Source organism: Amblyomma mixtum, chromosome 9 (assembly GCF_055824585.1).
Source record: "Amblyomma mixtum isolate Tamu chromosome 9, ASM5582458v1, whole genome shotgun sequence".
NCBI lineage: Eukaryota > Metazoa > Arthropoda > Arachnida > Ixodida > Ixodidae > Amblyomma > Amblyomma mixtum.
The window spans coordinates 84,090,185-84,109,112 of record NC_143020.1 but is presented as its reverse complement, the minus strand read 5'-3'; the positions used below and the strand labels follow the sequence as shown (position 1 = coordinate 84,109,112).

At 43.0% G+C, this 18,928-nt stretch overlaps 1 protein-coding gene across 1 annotated transcript; it reads right to left on the bottom strand.

Annotated features, from left to right (window-relative positions):
- Positions 1–6,880: 6,880 nt before the first annotated feature.
- LOC149329950 (uncharacterized) lies at positions 6,881–18,538 on the bottom strand. Its single transcript, XM_089560047.1, has 5 exons — positions 18,425–18,538; positions 11,897–12,042; positions 11,743–11,825; positions 10,381–10,470; positions 6,881–7,071 (listed from the first exon to the last, which is right to left on the bottom strand). Exons 1-5 carry the CDS (start codon positions 18,527–18,529, stop codon positions 6,929–6,931), a joined length of 567 nt encoding a protein of 188 aa, XP_089416173.1. The 5' UTR covers positions 18,530–18,538; the 3' UTR covers positions 6,881–6,928.
- Between the last annotated feature and the right edge of the window lie 390 nt (positions 18,539–18,928).

Here is an 18,928-nt window from a genome sequence, read left to right as displayed (position 1 = left end):
CGTCCTGAAAGCCGACCAGGTGGTGATGTCCGTTTCATGGTTGCGGAACCAGAGGTTGGCGACGTCAGCGAGGTAGAATATGACGTTGTTAAGCTTCATGGTATTGTCCCAGCGGTTGTGCTTGCTTACCCTCTCGTAGGACGCCAGCCAGTCCTCGACATAATTGTCGCTCGTGCCGCTGATGACAGCCGGGTACCGCTGCCGAGGCATGCCAGCGCAGATAACGAGTGTTGGCGGCGCAGGTGGCGGCGGCGCTGGCGGCGGTGCTGTGTCTCGGCATTTGGGTTGTAACGGTGCCGTTTCTCAGCTCCAGGACGGGATCGGAGTCCACCTCCAACACTTTCAGTGGGGTTTTCGAGCACAAAGCGCAGCACGGCACGAAGCACAGCACAGCGCAGAGCACAAATCGTAGAACGGCGTTCACCGACAGTCAGCGGTTCCAGCAGCACCAACAGGAAGCACGCGCTCGCCGAGAGCAGTCCCGCTGCCGCGCGGGCAATTCTTCGTCATTAAAATACATGTATCAAGACATGTCCTTAAAACACTGCACAATGTCAAGGACCTCAACGAATTAACCAAGTTCACCTCTATCCGGCTTAAATCGACGAACGCCAGTGGCCTATTGATAGTACGCCTGTATTACTATTCAAGTGTCGTGTGTCGGAATCCCACCTAAATCACACCAATTTACTTGTCATTGCAATTAGTTCAATGTTCTTGTATAAACGTCTCTCGGACGTTTGCGACCAATCCAAGCACGCTAGCGCCACTTTATGTCTTCCACCGTGCCGGTTCAGCGCGCTAACAGAGCAGCATAAAGGTATATATGGGAAGGAAGAATGTAATCACACTGGGGTGTTTAAATTTCCCGCGCGAGGTCATGTCACATCTTGAATCTGGTGATTAGGTCTTTTTCGGCCATTCCGCCGGTAAACGCCGACACCGGTTTTTCTGCGACGCGAGGTCTTTAACGCTGATGCTTAAAAGCCTATTCTCGGCCTTTCTGTCGATATGTGTTCAGTATATACAAAATAGGTATATACAAAAGAGGTATATACAGTATATACAAAACAGGCGCTGTGGCAGCGCCATCTTTCCGAAGACGCGACTACTTGGATGTGAAAGATTCCGCTTTGCAGCAGATGCCACAAGTGTGCGTGTGTATGCAAATGTCGTTGCAGAGAGCAGCGCATTTTTCTAGGGATTTTGTTTTGAGACCAGGGCACAGCTGTAACATTTAAATCAAAGGCAGGTGCGGAACGACAGAGGAGCAAACAAGAGAGAAATAGGCAGTTACCATAGTACAACAGAGTAAAAAGATTTCGAAATGAGGCCGAGAGCATAGAGAGGCTTCTAGCCTAGAAAGCGAAGATATCGCATGGTGGAACAGCTCCCTTTCTCCGGTATTGTAAGGTGCCGCCAAATTGGTGTTCATGTTTCCTCAATGTATACGACAATGGCCGTCTATGCTCCAGTGACGAGTTAATGCAGCAGTGTTGTCAACGCCAATGCGTATTGCTTTAGTGCCGTGTTTCTGCCACAACGTTTTGCACGCTAACACATGCAGTCGACACCTCTCTCTCCCTACCACCCCATAGCTCAAAGAACGAATATTACTTTTATAGTAGTATTAGTTGCTTACAAGAAGGTGTGCAATGTGCGTCGCGAAAGTATGTTGCTGTTTGCCACGAGGGGTGATGGGCTGCGGCGATAGCGTAGAGCTCTAGTGCAGTGGGCAACGAATCTGATTTGTTCACCAAATATTTAGGGGAATCCCCCAAAGTGGAGTAGATTTGTAATAAGGGAGTAATTACTCATTGACGTCCACCCGAGCGCAGCCAACGGCCACAAAGGAAAGCTATACAGCTTTCACAGAAACTACTCCACCTACTCCACCAATCTACTCCACCTTGAGGGATTCCCCCTAAATATTTGGTCAACACTGTTCCTACTTCAAGTTATAGATCAATTCGCTCTCGCCCTACCATAAGCTTGCCGTCCCGGTTAGCTCAATTGGTAGAGCGACTGCTCCGGTGAAGCGGTGGTCCCGAGTTCGAACCCCGGACCAGGACGAATTTTTCTTTAACTACGAAGTTTCTGTGAAGGCTGTATAGCTTTCCTTTGTGGCCGTATGCCTGCGCTCGGGTGGACGTCAATGAGTAATTACTTCCTTATTATCTGATTTGTTCGCGCCGCCCGGGTTCTAATCCCAGCCGCGTCAATATTTATTAATTTATTTATAGTTTTCTAAAGTTTACACTGAACTGCATGCTTCAAACAAGCCGATGAACCGGTTTGACGACGCGGAGTGGTGGTTTCACACCGAAACTTGAAAGAAAGGACATGAGTTTGCCTTGCGAAAGCAAGAAAAGCAAGTCTTTTCAGCCCTGAAACGCAGAGGTTACCCTGCCCCCGTTAGACTTCACTGTTAGAAGCAAGTTGGATTTGTTTCTTGCAGTTCATAACCCTTTCTGAATATGTCTTTTCAATATCCTGCTGTCTTTCGTAACACGCAATTTCATGATGCTTCGAACCGCTACTGTCCTCGGAAAGGTAACTTCTTTCCCTGAAAGATATTTCTCACGGTGTGGTGAGGGAGGGTTTCGGAGCCGAGCAGCGTAGCGAAATAGGAATATATGGCATATTCAACAGAATTTTCAAAAGAGCTCTATGTGTGAAGCGCCACTGAAAATTACTTTTCTTGATATAAGAGGCACCACTTCTTTCCTAACAGGGCAGCTTTGGAGGCTACCAGCTTCAGGAACTCTCCATTACTTTTATTATACGGGAATCATTTTTTTATCTATAGAAACATTAGCGTCGTATCATAAGAAGAGGTTTGCAACAGAATCTGTTCAATTTTTTTAGCCCTACGGTGCGGTTTTACTTTCAGAGGTTCATTTCTCATTCAGGAAACGCAGATTCTGAGAAAATCAGACGTTGATTTGAAGGTGCTTTTTTTAGGTACGAGGATGGAAAGCTATATACTCATACTACGCAGCACTTACTCGTGTAAAATGGGAAAAGCAGTGAAAGACACGCTAGGAATGTCGGAATTAAATGCAGTAACTCTTACAAAGTATGTCGGAACCGCAATTCAAGTAACGGTACGTAGAATGCTCGTAATAAATGACGAAAAACATATGGCAACATCCGTAGAGAAAATATCATGGACTCAATTGACATATGACTCCTAAATTTTCGGAGACGCAGCTTTCTGAAGGGATTCGTTGAACGCAGAAGATTCGTAAAGTGCCACAGCGGTGAAGCCATGAGATTATTTGCCCCACTACATGGTGTACTCTATGGATCAATGTTGCTACCAAAATAAGTAAGCAGGGTTACACTTGCATGGCTTTAAGCCGTCGCGATGGCTCAGTTTTCCAAACGGTTCTGGATTCCTAAACGGTTCTAGATTCCTAAACGGTTTCGGATTGACATACGAGGGGGTACCGAAAAGAAACCGGACTTATTTTTGTTTGAACTTATTTGTTCACATTTTAAGCACAGACCTTCAATCTCCTTCAAAGTATTCCCCACTTGCAATGATACGCAAGTCAAATCTTTCATTCCATTTTTCAAAACATTGTTTAAATTCAACTTTTGTGATGCTTGACAGTGCCTCCGTCGTTTTTTTTCTTCACCTCAGGAACATCAGCGAAACGCTTTCCATTCACCTATTTTTTCATTCTAGGAAACAAAGAAAGTAGGACGGGGCAAGGTCGGGAGAGTATGAGGGTTGAGAAATAGGGGTCATGCCATTTTTGGTCCAAAATTGTCGTAGAGACAGGGCTGTCTGAGCAGGGGCATTGCCATGATGGAAAAACCAGTCACCCGACCGCCACAAATCAGGCCGCTTCCACCGCACACTGTTGTCCAATCTTTCCAAAACATCCTAGTAGAAAGCTTCGTTAACTGTCTGACCCTGCGGAGCAAATTCTCAATGGACGACTCCTCTCACGTCAAAAAAACAAATCAGCATTGTTTTGAGGTTTGGTTTTACCTGACGAGCTTTCTTGAGGCGAGGTGAATTTGAAGTTTTCCATTGGCATGATTATTGCTTTGATTCAGGATTCGATTCAGGAACACTTGAGTTGTCCCCATAGCATCTTCCTTGTACGTCTTTCTTAATATTTCAAGAGTTTCCTTTCAACTTTCTCCGAGCAAAAATCAGAATTTCACCGGCGCACGCTGTTCACGAAAATCAGCCATTGCAAAAACGACAGTCACACAAAACAGTCGTCACTCTAAAACTCTGCCTAAACTAGTCTGACCTCCTTCAACGACGGCACTCGGTTTACTGACTCTGGAATGTTCGTTCTATGCGCTCCTAGTGGCAAAACGCGGTACCACAGAAGCTTTGCCGACCAAAAAATTTAGTCCGGTTTCTTTTGGGTACCCCCTCGTACAGCATTTGTCAAAATTTTACAGTCCTGGGAGTTCACTTTGAAGTCTTGCACCACACACCCAAAAAATACCTGGAGGCTGGAACCTATGAATTTCAAAGGGAAACGACGTGAAAGCCTCTAGCATTCCAGAGAGTGGTAACTCAGAACGCTAGCTATGTAAAAAGAGCTACACATTATACCAAAGAAACAAGATTTCGGCTGGTATATTTTTGGCAAAAGTTGTACGTAACATCGTACATTATCCGTAGGAACTTCATATTTTTACTACGTGCTGTTCATGCATTTCTCATGGATATAAAATCGTATATACCACCGTAGTACAAATGCAAAGAAAATAAAAAATACTGAGTTATGTTTATTCTGAACTTTTTGTCAACCTACTCATGCAAAAAATAACAGGGACACTTAATTACATATTATGTTATCATTGCGATAGAATTAAAAGCTGTTGATCCGTTAATATCAATATTTGTGACATTCTATCATTGTTGTCGTAGCGGACCTCAACGCATCTGTTTGCATCAAGTCAGACGTCTCCTGGAGTCTTTTGGCTGGTAGTAAAGTGTTTCCCAGAAGGTGTGTCGAAGAGCCGCCAAGGACTCATTGCAGATATTTAGAAACACCACTTGCGGTCTTGTTCTCTCACTTACATCCAGCGAATGGGCGAATTTTATGATCGATATCAAATTTTTTTCTAATATCACTAACACCGCTAACGCATTACCATATGAAAATGGCATCGCACGATACAGCAGAGAATGGCACGAAAATATCGGATATACTAGAATCTTACACGCAAAAAAACCTTGGCATCGAGACCAGTTTTAGTGACAGTTCCACTTCTTGTTTCGAGAGTGATAGTCTACGCAGCGCAAAAGAGGCCATCCTCAAGGCATTTCCTACAGGCGCCATTTTCTTCATGGTTGAATATGTGCTCCATTTTGGAAATATAAGTCTTGACAACAAGAAAGCTGCGCACGTTTACGCTATTTCTTAACGCAAGAGTTACACGTTGTACTGGAAACCCAGTTGGCATTCTATACCACTAACGTGCAGTCAGCCGGACGCTAAGTGCTCCGCGCTACTGAGATACAGATAGAAGCCCTATTATAAAAGTGGTGCGTTTTCTTTTTTACTCTGGTTTTAGACTGGTTTGAGCGTTTAGCATTCCGAAGCTGCACTTGAGCTACAAGAAATACCATAGTGGTGGTCACCGCATCACTTCTGGCCCCCTTTGGTTCGTGAACAAGCACTCACATCGCGCACCGCAGGAGAGCCTGTTTTATTCTTCCCTATTGAAATGCGACCTCAGCCGCCAGGATCCGATTGCGCCAATTTGGGATCAGTAGCCGGATGCAATTGCCACTGAGCCTCCGCGGCGAGTTTTGCTCTCCTGATAAGGTGTCCTGTTGCTGTCTAAAGCTTCAATGCGAGAAATGCTCTCCTTGTGCCCTGATGGCTGCGATTTATTTGCAGCAGTAGGTGTTAGACACGTTCAACTTGTAGTATTTAGTGGTAGTATTTGACTGATTAGGATATTTTCCGAATGAAGCTTCAACTACCATGGATAAATATCTTCAGTTAATAAAGGAAAGCTAAAAAAGGTTTCGGACAATCCTCCGTGATTCCATAGTTCAAATGAACGAAGCATCGAGGAAAAGCATGCCGAGAAGGTTTGCTGTACCATTCAGATTGGTAACCTAATTATCGATTAATGTAATCCTGTACTAATCCTCACTGCGCCAGAAGTTGACAGATAAACACTTGGCGACGACATTTTTGCCAAAATTGCATTGGTCTGCCTTCACACACATACTGCGGGGGTCAACCGACGCCGACCAAAAAGATTTGGTGGGATTTTCTCTTGGCCACGTTAGTTTTCTTCCTTCAAGAAGACGCTTCTTGGCTATAAAAGCAGTGCCACTGTAAAAGAGTTTATTATTGCACCCCCTACCCGACGCTGTGCCCTGATGCGGAAAAGCCTGCACACCTACGAGGCTTCCTTCGGCAATTTCTTCACCTTTTCAAATTCCAGCACAAACATATTTCGCATTTATTGCCTCCAAGTTTCAAACATTCACCCTCTTTAAGCCCATAGAATTCTAACAAAATTGCAGCTGCCCTTTAAGCACTCATTCGAAGCCGACATCCTGCTAAATATAACTTGTTTACCGTAGAGTTGACCAATTGTCGCAAGTGGAAAAGAAAATCAACCTTTTTATATTGTCAATAAGCAAATTGCATTCTTAAGACGAAAAAGTCTTAATGTGTATAGAAGATACACATGCATTTCTGTCTACAACCTGCCATGCCGTCCTCGCGGGGTTTAAGGACAATTACTTCGATGCTAAAAGGAACACCCCCATTTTTCGCTTCCTAAAATAATCAAATAAAGAATTTCAGGTGATAAAATGCACCGATGAGAAGAGAAACGGTGTGAGTTTCTTTGTATGTGCCTTTATTGTTTCTTTTCTTCTCCAGAAAAGCGGGATAAGGAGCTTTTGAAGGCAGTCGAGTTTTCAGCGGATAATATCAGGTATAAACTTGCAATACCACTTGTAAAGTTTAATTTTAACCAAAGAGCAGTTGGTCTCGTAAGCTTTTTTGCAGCCACTAGGAACTCCATTATCAATAGTGCTTTCTGTTTGCAGAAGCTGGCAGCCTGAAACAAGAAATCGGAAGAGAGGAATTAATTTCTGTCTCATAATTTCTGGATGTTTTGTTCCGGGGTAGTTCCGTTTGTGTTCGCTGGTATTGATCTAAGCAATGTATTAAAATTTGCATTGCACGTTTAGATCACACTACATACATTAGAATGGGCTGAACAAAACATGCAAAATATGGCGCTCAGCTGACACCGCACATTAACACAACGGGCTAGATCATATTATATTCATAGTCATCCACCATTGGTTAAACAATCTGCATGACTATGAACGCTTGCTTTCTCCTTCTCATGGCTAACTCAGTCATCAAGTCGAAGTTTTCTTGCCCACATTACAAGATGGAATTATTCTTTACCGCAACTACTAGTTTTGAAAGAAAGCTTACTTATAGTGGCGAATCAACTGCCACATTCTGTTGAGGGGACACCACCTCAAGTTATACTCATACAAATCGCGCGTTGTGCGCAGTGATTGCCAGTCCACGGCTGTGCTTATGCGACGATGTCTGTGCACTACTGGCGGCAGAAACGTTTTCGATCTCATTTCACTGCCTGCAATGGCGTCCTCATTCTCAGCCTTCAACACATGCTTAGACATGACTGTGGATTAAACGGCACTTGTTAACTAGTTTTAAGGCCGGAGGGTTTAACACCCTACTATTAAGAATCTAAACGGCCGTTAATGACATAAGACGAGCAAGGCAGAAATGCGCAGTTTTGTTTGAATGACCAGCATTTATAGCTCGCGCGCGTGGCAAAAAAGATAAAGAAACAGAAGAGGCTTTTTCAGGTTCTTACGGCTGGCGAAGACCAGTTGCGGATGTGTCTTCCGCGACACGACAACGGCTGTGGAAGTAAAGCTAATAAGGCATCGGCGACAGTGATATAAAATAGCTCGTTGAAGTAGGATTGCTTGGATGCCTTTGCCATGGATTGCGCTAGAGCGGCGGAAATTTACTATGCTTCATAACAGACCATAGTTGCCCATACGCGCATGCCTTGAGCTCTTCGTCTGTGTCCTAACAACTTTCATCTAGTTTCCCACTCGGAGCACGTTAAAGATTTGGTATGTTCAACCACTTAACCCCAAATGCCAACTTGTTAGGAAATGTTATGCTAGCAGAATCTTATGAACGCCCTAGGAAATCTTCACCGCAGTGTGACATTGGACAGCCCGGCTCCCTCTCGTCTTGTCTAGAAAACATCTGCATATCACTTTTTCTCTTCAACATTTCACTGCTCTAGAATGCGTTTGTATTTAAACGATTTCTTTCCTTGATTTCGCCTTCGGTAGCTGGCGTGGGTACACTGGTAGGGTGGTGTGTCAGTAAAGTCAAGGGGTTAAGAACGTTCGCACTGGAATCTTTGCAATGATGAGAATACAAGGCGATATTTTCGAGCACCTTTTGTCAAAAAGCCGTAAAGAAGCATGGCGCCTCCTTCACCAATATTTTTGGGAGTTTCAAGAACTGAAGGCAGTATTCCCTTCCTCTGAACATTTTCTAGTCTCAGTGTTTTGTCAGCGTTGGGAGATTTCCGCTATTATTGCAACTGTTTTTGTTTGCATGTGAATATCAACGCAACCACGAGGAGGAAAAGTATATCCGTACAGCATGAAGACAACTGAAGAAAGAGCAAAGGTATCAGGGGTATTTGTAGATGACATCATAGTAAGTATATTCACGCGCTCCAAGTGGTTGAGCCGGCGGAAACACTTACGTAACTCCCGAACGACATTGCTAATATAATGTAGTACCATTGTCACTATGCCACTACCCTCTGACCTCTGCAATATTTATGGAGACGACTTTATGAGGACTGAGCTGGAAAATTCGCACGTGCTATAACGATAAAGTAGTGCGGCATTCGGGAAGTATTTAGTAAGCACAACAGCAATTCACTAGATTTACTTGGCTTAATCAATAACGCAATTCTAGCACTAAAATCCGAGAAACAACGTTTTGGTGAATACCAGGTGGCTCTGCGTGATCATCTTCTGGACAGTGATGGCGCAGGATTGGCACGCAGAAGGTTGGAGCCTTCAGTTGCTTTAAACCAACAATGTTTCAAGCAGCTGCGAATCATATTGGGACTATGTTTACCCGCCGCTTCGTCAGTGAATTTTACGGCATAGCCTATCATATCCATCTACTATAAAATGGGTTCAGTTCGTGTGTGCTAACGAACATGAATCCGCTCTCCAAAAGTGAAGTAATTCTGACCACAGGACCAAGCCACAGCCTCACTCATGCCCTTCAGCTCCAAACTAGTGCACACTGTGTTAATAATCCTCGAGAAGGGAAATAGTATTACTCTCATATACAGGTGGAAAACCCTGAAAACATTTATACAGTACGCAGTATATATGAAGATTATTACAAAGGCAGTGCGGCCGATGAATTTGACATTGCGTGGGTAACGAAGCTAAACGGAGAGAAAGACAAGCACTTCGCAGTTGGAGAGTTGGCGAGCGAATCAAGTGGCAGTAGAGTGCTGCAATACAAATAAAATTGGCTTGAAAATATTGCAACACTGTAGGCGCAATACTTGAGAACGATGAGTGCGTCTGAAGGCTCGAAAAACACCGAATTTGCCTTGATAGATCGGAAATGCCAAGTCAAGGAATATAGAAACGACTGACCGAGCAGCTCATGCCTCATTCCTTACAGTGCATTCAGTAAGGAAACCAACGATAGGCTAAAAGTGACCTTTGTCTTTAATGAAGCAAAACACAAGGCCGCCTTTCCGAAAGAATACTAGGCAATACATGATATTCAGACCATAGAGTACGTGGTAAAGAAATGTGGAAAATGTAAGCAACCTCTATATACAGCTTTAATTGATTACGAGAAAGCATTTCATACGGTTGAAACATCGGCAGTCAAGTAGCCATGCGAGCATTGCGTAACCATGGTGTAAAGAAGGAATCAGAAGAATATCTGCTAGAATATTTAGAAGGGCTCTACAGCGACCAGGAGAAATAACTGCTCTGAATAGACGAGAAAAGTGACAAGGGCATACTTTGATTTCTCATTTGGTACTGATAATGCAATGCAATGCAACACAGGGAAGCGTTTGGAGGATGTCTTTTTTATTCTTTTCTTGCCCAACTGTACATTAAAACCTGAAAATCTTTCCGTTTGCTTTAATGGCAGCTACAGGTAATTGATACTAAAGTATTCCTGGTACACTTGAAGTACAGTACTTCATTCATCGCACTTCAGCGAAACTCTTTTCTAGAAATATAACGCGCCTGTGAGAACGGAAGCAAGTTTTACACAGTTTCTGTGAAAAAAAAAGACTTACCCGTTTTGTTGCCCTCCAGAGATTCCTTCAGAATAAAACAACCTCTACCAGGGTCCGAGTATATCAGCTCTCGAACGACTTCGGGATAGCCTGATTTATTGGTATTAAGGACAAAAAAACAAAGTATAGCTTAGGGTGAATTCACGCCTAAAATTGTAGTTTTGCTAAGACCACAGCAACAAAAGTAAAGCATTGATTGCATTGAACCACTATGCAATCATTACTCAAAACAAAAATGGTTTAGCTTGAGGTAACCCTCAGGAGGTAGAATGTTGTGCTGGCAAACAGAATATGCAAAAAAGATTCAAGTAAGCCGGAGATATATTAGTAGGCTAAGTGATTTAATGCATGTTCGAATAACGCTCAGATGCAGAATAACGCATGCGCCCCACTAGTCAACAATATTTCGGTAAGGACATGAGTTAGCTGTGAGTCAAGTAGTTTACGCAGTTTTTTATATGATTTCTTTTTGGTTTGTCCAAAAAAGGGACCAAAAATACAAATATTTTGGTTTTGTTTGGACGGAACCGCACTGACCGAGTGCACAAAAGCGGACAAGAGAAAACGGCACATAAACAAGACAGACGATATTATGCGCAAGTAATTAGCTGAAATCTAGCAAAAGTGTTTTGTTTGCAACATGCGACAAGCATGTATGAGTAGCAATACAAGGAAATTAATAACAGAACCGATCTCCGAATTGGTGCCATTCGCTACGCGCTGTTTCATGTAATCTCTGTATTATGGCGATTCCCGTTAGCTGAATCTCGTTTTGCTCTGGCGAGCGTCATTCGCCACTTTTTGTGCCGGGAACTACGCACCACTATTCTGCATGTGTTCTTTCTGATGCAAGTATGACATGCGCTGAAGTACCTAAGTGAGAAAACACTGTTCATACCAAATGTTCCGAGTTAACGCATAGCGACATGCTTTTTCTTTTGTCTCCTTTCTATTGTTTATTTGTGACCATTAGTATAAGACGTTTTCGTCCCTAGCCATTGTACTAGCTATTGACCGACTTTTACAATAAAGCGGAATGATTAGGGGATGAAAGCCTTACGCGCACTTTTACAGCGGTTAGACTGGTTTGCAGATAGGACTGTCTTGCGGAATTTTTCTTTTATGCCACCGATAAGGGTGTTTAAGTTGAAAACAGCAATTTTTGATAGATTCTAGAAAAATGAAATGGCCTCTATGGCACGGGCGCACCGAGAGGGTGCCTTCTTCCAATCACAAATATGTGAAACAAGCTGACACCTTTATACTTCAGGCATTGTCGGGCCAGCGCCTACCGATATGTCTCAATGTGCTATATAATCTGTGTCGTTTATATCCAACGCGTACCATGACATGTTTACTTACCGGGCCCAAGCCTGTATTTCGCGGCGTTGTGTTCTTGATCACCGTGTGTTGACAGAGTTGTCAAATTCGTTTTGTATAGATACCTGTGGTGCGAAACAATTGATTAAGCAGGAAATTGCCTTGCCAATTGAAAGGAACTTTCCTGAATACTCACAAATGTTCCCAGCGTCGAGGCCGAACGCGCAGCGTGATTTCATAATGATCACCGGATCCGCTGTTTTTCGTTGCTGAGTGACAGCGGTTAGTTGTCCAGTTGTAGTTCCGCCACTTGATATAAAGCCTTTCTTGGACATTAATCATCTGAGGAAAGTGTCACATTATATTGTATTTAAAATAAAATAGAGCAAACGCTCCCAAAAGGCTGAGTAGTATTTTACTTTAGTAGCCAAAAAATATTCCGCAAATAGGAATGTCATGAGGGGCAAAATTGGGCGAACACTTCATATGAGCGACAATATCATAAAACACTTCAGTGTTACTTTCGTTTCATTTTCACATATCCCTGTCTAGGCCTGACTACTCAAAAGTAAAAAAACTTGACCCTCTACGTACAACGGTGATGCGCTACCTAGTAAAGAAATCGCGACTGTTTTTGTGGGACATATTCGCGGTGGTCACTCCCACTTGCTTAAAACGAAGTCCAAGCACCAGTGTTCCGTAGGGTTTCTGATAAGCTAGGTCGTGTAGATGGCGAGCTGTCCACTGCATAAGCATCATCATCATCATCAGCCTGACTAGGTCCACTGCAGGGCAAAGGCCTCTCTCATGTCTCTACGATTAACCCTCCCCTTTGCCAGTTGCGGCCACCCTATCCCCGCAAACTTCCTAATCTCATCCGCCCACCTAACTTTCTGCCATCCCATGCTACGATTTCCTTCTCTTGGAATCCACTCCGTTACCCTTAAGGAGCAGCGGTTATCTTACCTTCTCATTACTTGCCTTGCCCAAGCCCATTTCATCGTCTTGAATTCGAGCTGGATGTCATTAACACGCGTTTGTTGGGAAAAAACAGCGCTAAGACGAAGGACAAAGAAAAAAGGACAACAGGAACGGCGCTGTACGCGTTTGCTCCCGTACCCACTCCGCCCACTTTCAATCTCTTAACGTTACTCCCATCATTTTTTTCCATAGTTCGCAGCGTTGTCCTTAACTTAAGCTGAATCTTCGTTAGCCTCCACGTTTGTGACGCTTAGGTCAGTACCGGTAAGGTACAGCTGTTGCATACTTTTCTCTTGAGGGATTTCGGTAAACTGCCATTCATGATACGAAAGAAGCTGCCGTATGCGTTCCACCCTATTCTTTTTCTTCTAGTTATTTCATTCTCATGACCCGAATCAGCGGTCACTAGCTACCCTAAGTAGACATATTCCCTTACTACTTCCAGCACCTCGCTACCAATGCCGAACGGCTGTATCCTTGCTAGTCTGTTGAACATTACTTGGTTTTCTGCGTATTAATTTCTAGACCCACTGTTCTGCTTTGCCTGTCTAACTCACTGATCAAGCTTTCCAGTTCATCTTCTGAGGGACTTAGGAAGGCAGTGTCCCCAGAGAATTGAAGATTACTTAGGTATTCTTCGTTAACTCTTATCCACAACTGGTCCCAGTTCAGGCAACGAAATACCTCCTGTAAACAGGCGGAATACCTCCTATGAATAGCATTGGCGAGATCGTTTCTCCCAGCCTGACACCGTTTTTTATTGGAATTTTACTGGTGATTTATGGAGGACTATGGTAGCTGTGCAGTCGTTATCGATATCTCCCAATATTTGCGTATAACACTGCTCAACACCCTGATTCCGCAATGCCTGCTTAACAACTGAGGTTTCTATTGGTTCAAATTCTTTCTCGCAGTCAGTGAACGCTATTATAGCAGTTGGCTATATTCTGCGCATTTCTTTATCTTCTGATTGATAGTGTGAATGTGGTCTATTGTCGGGTATCTTTTACGAAAACCTGCCTGGCCATTAGGTTCATCGAAGTGTAAGGTTGTCCTCACTCTGTTACCAATTAACCTAGTACATACTTTGTAGGCAACTGACAGTGAGTTGATCGGCCTTTAATTTTTCAAGTTCTTGACGTCTGATTTCTTATGAATTAAGAAGATATTAGTGTTCTTCCAAGCTTCTGCTACTCTCGAGGTCAAAAAGCGTTGCGTATACAGGGTGGCTAATTTTTCTAGCATAATCTCTCCTCCTGCCTTCAACAAATCTGCTGTTACCTGATCCTCACTAGCTGCTTTTTTTCCCTTTTGATTGCTCCTAAGGCTTTCTTTACTTCTTCTTTCTTTACTGGCGAGATGTTCCATTGCTGTGTACTACACTCTCTCATAAACGCTCTGATTGCATTAGCACTGCATAGATTTGAGTAGAACTCTTCGCTATTTTAACTATCTTATCCATATGACTAATGACATTGCACTCTTTTTCTTTTAACGCATACACCTGGTTTTTACCTAAGCCTAATTTCCTCATCCTCTCTTTTAAGCTGCCTCCGTTCTTTAGAGCATGCTCTATTCTCTCAATATTAAACTTCGTGATGTCGGCTACATTGCGCTAATATATAAACGTTGATAGCTCTGCTAGTTCTGTTCTGACTGCAGAGTTGAACGCCCTCATGCACTGGCGTTTCTTCATAAGAACTTTTGTCTCCTGCTTAAGCACATGAATCTATAAACGGTTTAACCGGCCAAAGCGACTCAGGCTATGGGGACGCCATAGTTGAAGGCTCCGAATTTTTTCATCCACCTAATGTTTTTTTTTAACGTGCACTGACATCATACAGCACATTGGCCTCTATCATTTCATGTGTATCGGAATGCGACAGGCGCGGCCAGGATCGAACCCTCGTGCTTCGGGTCAGCAGTTGAGCGCCAGAACCACTAATGCAACGCTGCGGCGTCTTCTTTGTACGATTAACTTTACTTTTTCAAAAGCGACGAATGCTAAACTTCACTGCTTTGCAGGTTTTACGGTAGAATCAAGCTTTCCTGGTTCAGCCATTGCTTGTGCGTGAACTGTGTTTCGACCTGAGTTCTCCGTCTCATAAGAAGAATAGACATGAAGAACTACAATGCCTTTGTAGTTGTAACGCTATCTGATGAAGGAAAATGTACCACGAGGCGTGATGCACGATGTACCTGCAATGAGAGATGACATGACCACTGCCACATTATGTCTTGTATGTGCAGGAGACACTCGTGACCACGCAAAGCGCGAAAATAGGCTATAACGACTAGCACTGCATCAAACCATTTACTTTGAGTTTGAAGCACCGAATGTGCTGCACCTCACCGAGAATCAACCGGCGATAAGCAATCCAAGCAGCGAAGCCGTAGTGAGCACTCAGGACCGGGTATGTATTTTATAATCTCGAGGCAAGATGACATAAACCAGAGCTTGTGGATTTTTTAGTATATCCCATACACACGTATTTTCTGAACATTATTTTCAAATTTTTTTTATCCATAACTTTTTTTCTGCCTAAGGAGTATATTGAGGGGATACGGAATCCAAATTGGTGGTATTTCAGCGCCAAATGCTAGAGGTTAATTTTCTGTACGGGTGGGGGAAATTTTGCAAGAACTCTAACTGGATAAATAAAGCAGCGTCAAAATGTTGCCAGTTATCAAGTTAACACCTGGAGGGGCATGGAAATAATTTTGGTTTCGACGATGCACACTACGCTTCAGGTTGAGAAAAAAATTGTGTGGCTGTCGATGGGATAATATGCACGCACGAAAATGGCATAGGACGTGCTATCCCACTCAATTTTTCGCAAAGTATTAGACATTGCATTTGCTATATTTCATTGAAAGCTCTCTTATTTGCCACTTGAGGGGCAAAAGTAACCATAAACAGTATATTACTGGTAGTTTCAGAGCAGGCCTGAAGCAAGCTGCGATTTTGTTTTGTACACAATTCTATACATAGTGAATGAAATGTTAACAAGCCAACAATCTTTGACTACCTTACTGCCTATCTGATCTTCACTAGCCAACTCTTTGCCTTCAATTATTAATCGAAGACATCACAAGAAGAATATCGGTTACGAACTGGTAGCGGCGTATTTTTTCAGCCGAGGTAGACTGCTTATATCGCCGCCCAATAAAACAGTTCCTAAAAACCTCTGTTTATCTCAATTCTCATTCACAGTGTCAAGCGTGGTTTTCGCACGTCACGACCGACAGCGAACATCAAAACCATGCGTCACGTTTAAATAAAGAAATGGTTGGCCCACCACGCACTTATTGAAATGAGCGAAAAGTACCTAAGAAGGAGCCGTGTATACAAGGAGTATACGAGGTGTTTCAGGGAAGATATTCCAAAAGTAAAAAAAAAAATAGACTTTTGGGGGTAAAATTACGCCTTTTGCGACTGAGTATTATCAGTGTTGGCGGACAACGCAAGCCCGGAGAATTGACTTGAGTAGCAAGCTGGTTAACTAGTTTGTGATAACAAACTGCGGCACCTTGCTACGTGTGACAGCACGAATAGGGCAAGATTAGAGGGGACCACGATTCTTGGCAAGAGCGGGTATGATAAGGCTAGGCTCCTTCTAGAGGCTTCTTTCATCAAAAAGTTATCCGAGCGTTGTGTGAGTGACACATCTGTTCACATGTACTCCGCTGAATATGCTTTTTTAGACTCTTTTCTTAGTAACTTGTTGCTAGACTGCTGTGCCTGTTTGGTCCCCTCTACGCGCATGCTCGCCGTTTTTCCTTTTCATACGCCTTGTACGACAGCAGTTGGTAGTAGCGCGCGTAAATGTCTTGTATGTCCTTTCTTTCTGTGCCTTGTCCGTTTTTTGCGCTAACTTCTTCAGAAAATGACAAACTTTTTAACTGTCGCAGATAACCAACTGGTTGCAATGAGAGGCTTCTAGCCGGTTGTCAGTAATAGCCATATCAGTTTTTGGAATTCCGAAAACGCGGTTACCCTCGCTGCTGTGTCTCGACAAAATTTGGCTGCATCTTGCAAAAATACGTGCACTTTGAACGCATGCAGGCAAAGCAAGCCTTCCGGTGCAAGTAACCAGTCCAAAAAACCAGATTTTGTCGAGCCACAGCGCCAAGGGTGATCGCGTTTTCGAAATTCTAAAAACTGATATGGCTATTACTAACGACCGGCTACAAATCTCCAGTTGCAACTAGGCACCTAGCTCTATCAATTAAAAGTTAATTATTAAATAATATTTCACCAGCTTACAATTTAAGACCATTCATCGATTTTCTGGTGTCCGCCAGCAGTATCCGCCAACCGTTGGCGGACACTGCTGCCCGTGTCGGTGAAACAACAGTTCGGTGAAACACCCGGTTTAGGTGCTTTCTTCGTAGAACGTGAAGAAGGCGACGAATTCACATTTACAATGAGCACGGTGAAAATGGTAGATGTTCTAAAGAGATACATCTGCCGCTGGAAAATCAGGTGCCAAAATACGGGATGCAACTCCTAATTAATTTTTAGCAGTTTGACTAACTTCCTCGTTCTTCCAAATAGAGCGTCATATTCACCCCGAAATGGTGTGGTAATTCTATCTAGTGCTGTGCGGGGAAGAAAAGCTGATTTTTTTTTCATATTAATAGCAAGACGTGCTATGCGACGTTCAACAAGTTGTCGCCACTCCCTTTGGAAAAGTTTCACTGCACTGTATTGTTAATAGATGCAGCGGCAGTGCTTATCAAAGCAGTGATGACATCTCCCTGCCTGCTTCACAAATGCTGATGTTATTGAAAGTGATTGCTGGGCTTTTAATCGAAGGAAGGCAATACTTGCCAAAAATGATCGCCCAGCACTAAAGATGAGCTGAAGACCGTTCCGAGCTTATCTTGACAAGCCTAAGCCTCACGCCATTGGATTCATCGAGCGCCAATATGAGACTTGGTGCCAAACTTATAGGATTGCAACGACAACTGCAGCAGTTATTTCGCAGAGAGTGTATGCGAAAAAAATTGCTAAGAAATAATATTTTTATACAGAAGCAAAGGCAAGGCAGTTGAATAGATTGCTTAGAAGAAAAAATGGCGTAAACACATACCTATAATACATCAGTCATTAGAAATTGGGGATATTTTCGGTTAAAGCTGTATAGAGCCGATATGAAATAATGAGGTACTTTTGCAAGAAATACAAAGATGTTGTAGTTCTCACTAGCTAGTGTAGATGAAACCGAATCAAATATTTAGATTTTGATTCGCGTGCATGCCAAAAATCTGTACAGTCATAGAGCACATCAGTGACTGGTGAGTCTACCGTGTTGTAATTATACTGCCAACGAGCAAAATAACAGTTATTCAAAGGCTTCTCAGTTAAAAGTTTAGGCCCAAGTTGAGAATTCACTTAGCTTCAGGAGTATAAAAGCATAAGATCTTGAAATGATGCCATAGCTAAACATTGAAAAGTATTGAACCGCTTGCATATAGATGTAAGAAGTGCCTGAAAGCTTGTGCAAGCCACCGAATGCCCATAATGATTTGACAAAAGTCAATTTTTAGGCAGAAAGGGCTTGCCCCGATTAAATTTGCTTCTTGCTGTAAGACGTGAAAAAAATTGCCAATCGCTACTAAGTGGGTCTTCGGGGGTCTAAGAATGCTCCGAGCAACGTGCAATACGGAAAATTAACGCATTCCGAACTGACAAAACAAAGCACTCTAATGGCAACATTAAATGGAGTATCCTACTCACATCACTGATGCGCGGTGTGTCAGTGTCTGTGGACGGCTGCGAGCTGGCTGCAGATATCGAGCAGAATGCAACTGCCAAAGCGAGGGTCCACTTCCTGACTTCCATTCTGTACGAGTTAGAACTCAGGGTACACAACAGTGCTGTATCAGGCTGAGGTTTATATACAAAATTGTTCTAAGAAGCGCTGTCAAAAACACATGTCTTTATTATTTAAAAAAAAAAAAACAAGCAGCTTCTTGTCAGCGGATGAACTTTTCAAAAAATATTTTCAACGTCCAGAAATTAAAAGGTCAAAGCATCTGAGATCATAAAGCAAAGCTTCTTCTTGCACTTTGCTCAAGTTAACAAAAGCAGTGTGTACAACTATAAGAAAGAAACAAAAATAATGGTGTCCAGACCACACCGCTTAAGGTTGCCGAAGTTGACGATGCGAAGATGAAAAAAACTATAAAAGTTGCAAGTTAAACTTTCGTCTCCTTCAATAACAAAATTCTCCTGGAAAAA

Coding starts and splice junctions, on each gene's coding strand:
- LOC149329950 (XM_089560047.1), bottom strand. CDS start 18,529: ATGGAAGTCAGGAAGTGGACCCTCGCTTTGGCAGTTGCATTCTGCTCG. Junction 11,826..11,896: donor CCTCGACGCTGGGAACATTT/GTGAGTATTCAG, acceptor TTCGCACCACAG/GTATCTATACAAAACGAATT. Junction 10,471..11,742: donor GAAATACAGGCTTGGGCCCG/GTAAGTAAACAT, acceptor CCAATAAATCAG/GCTATCCCGAAGTCGTTCGA.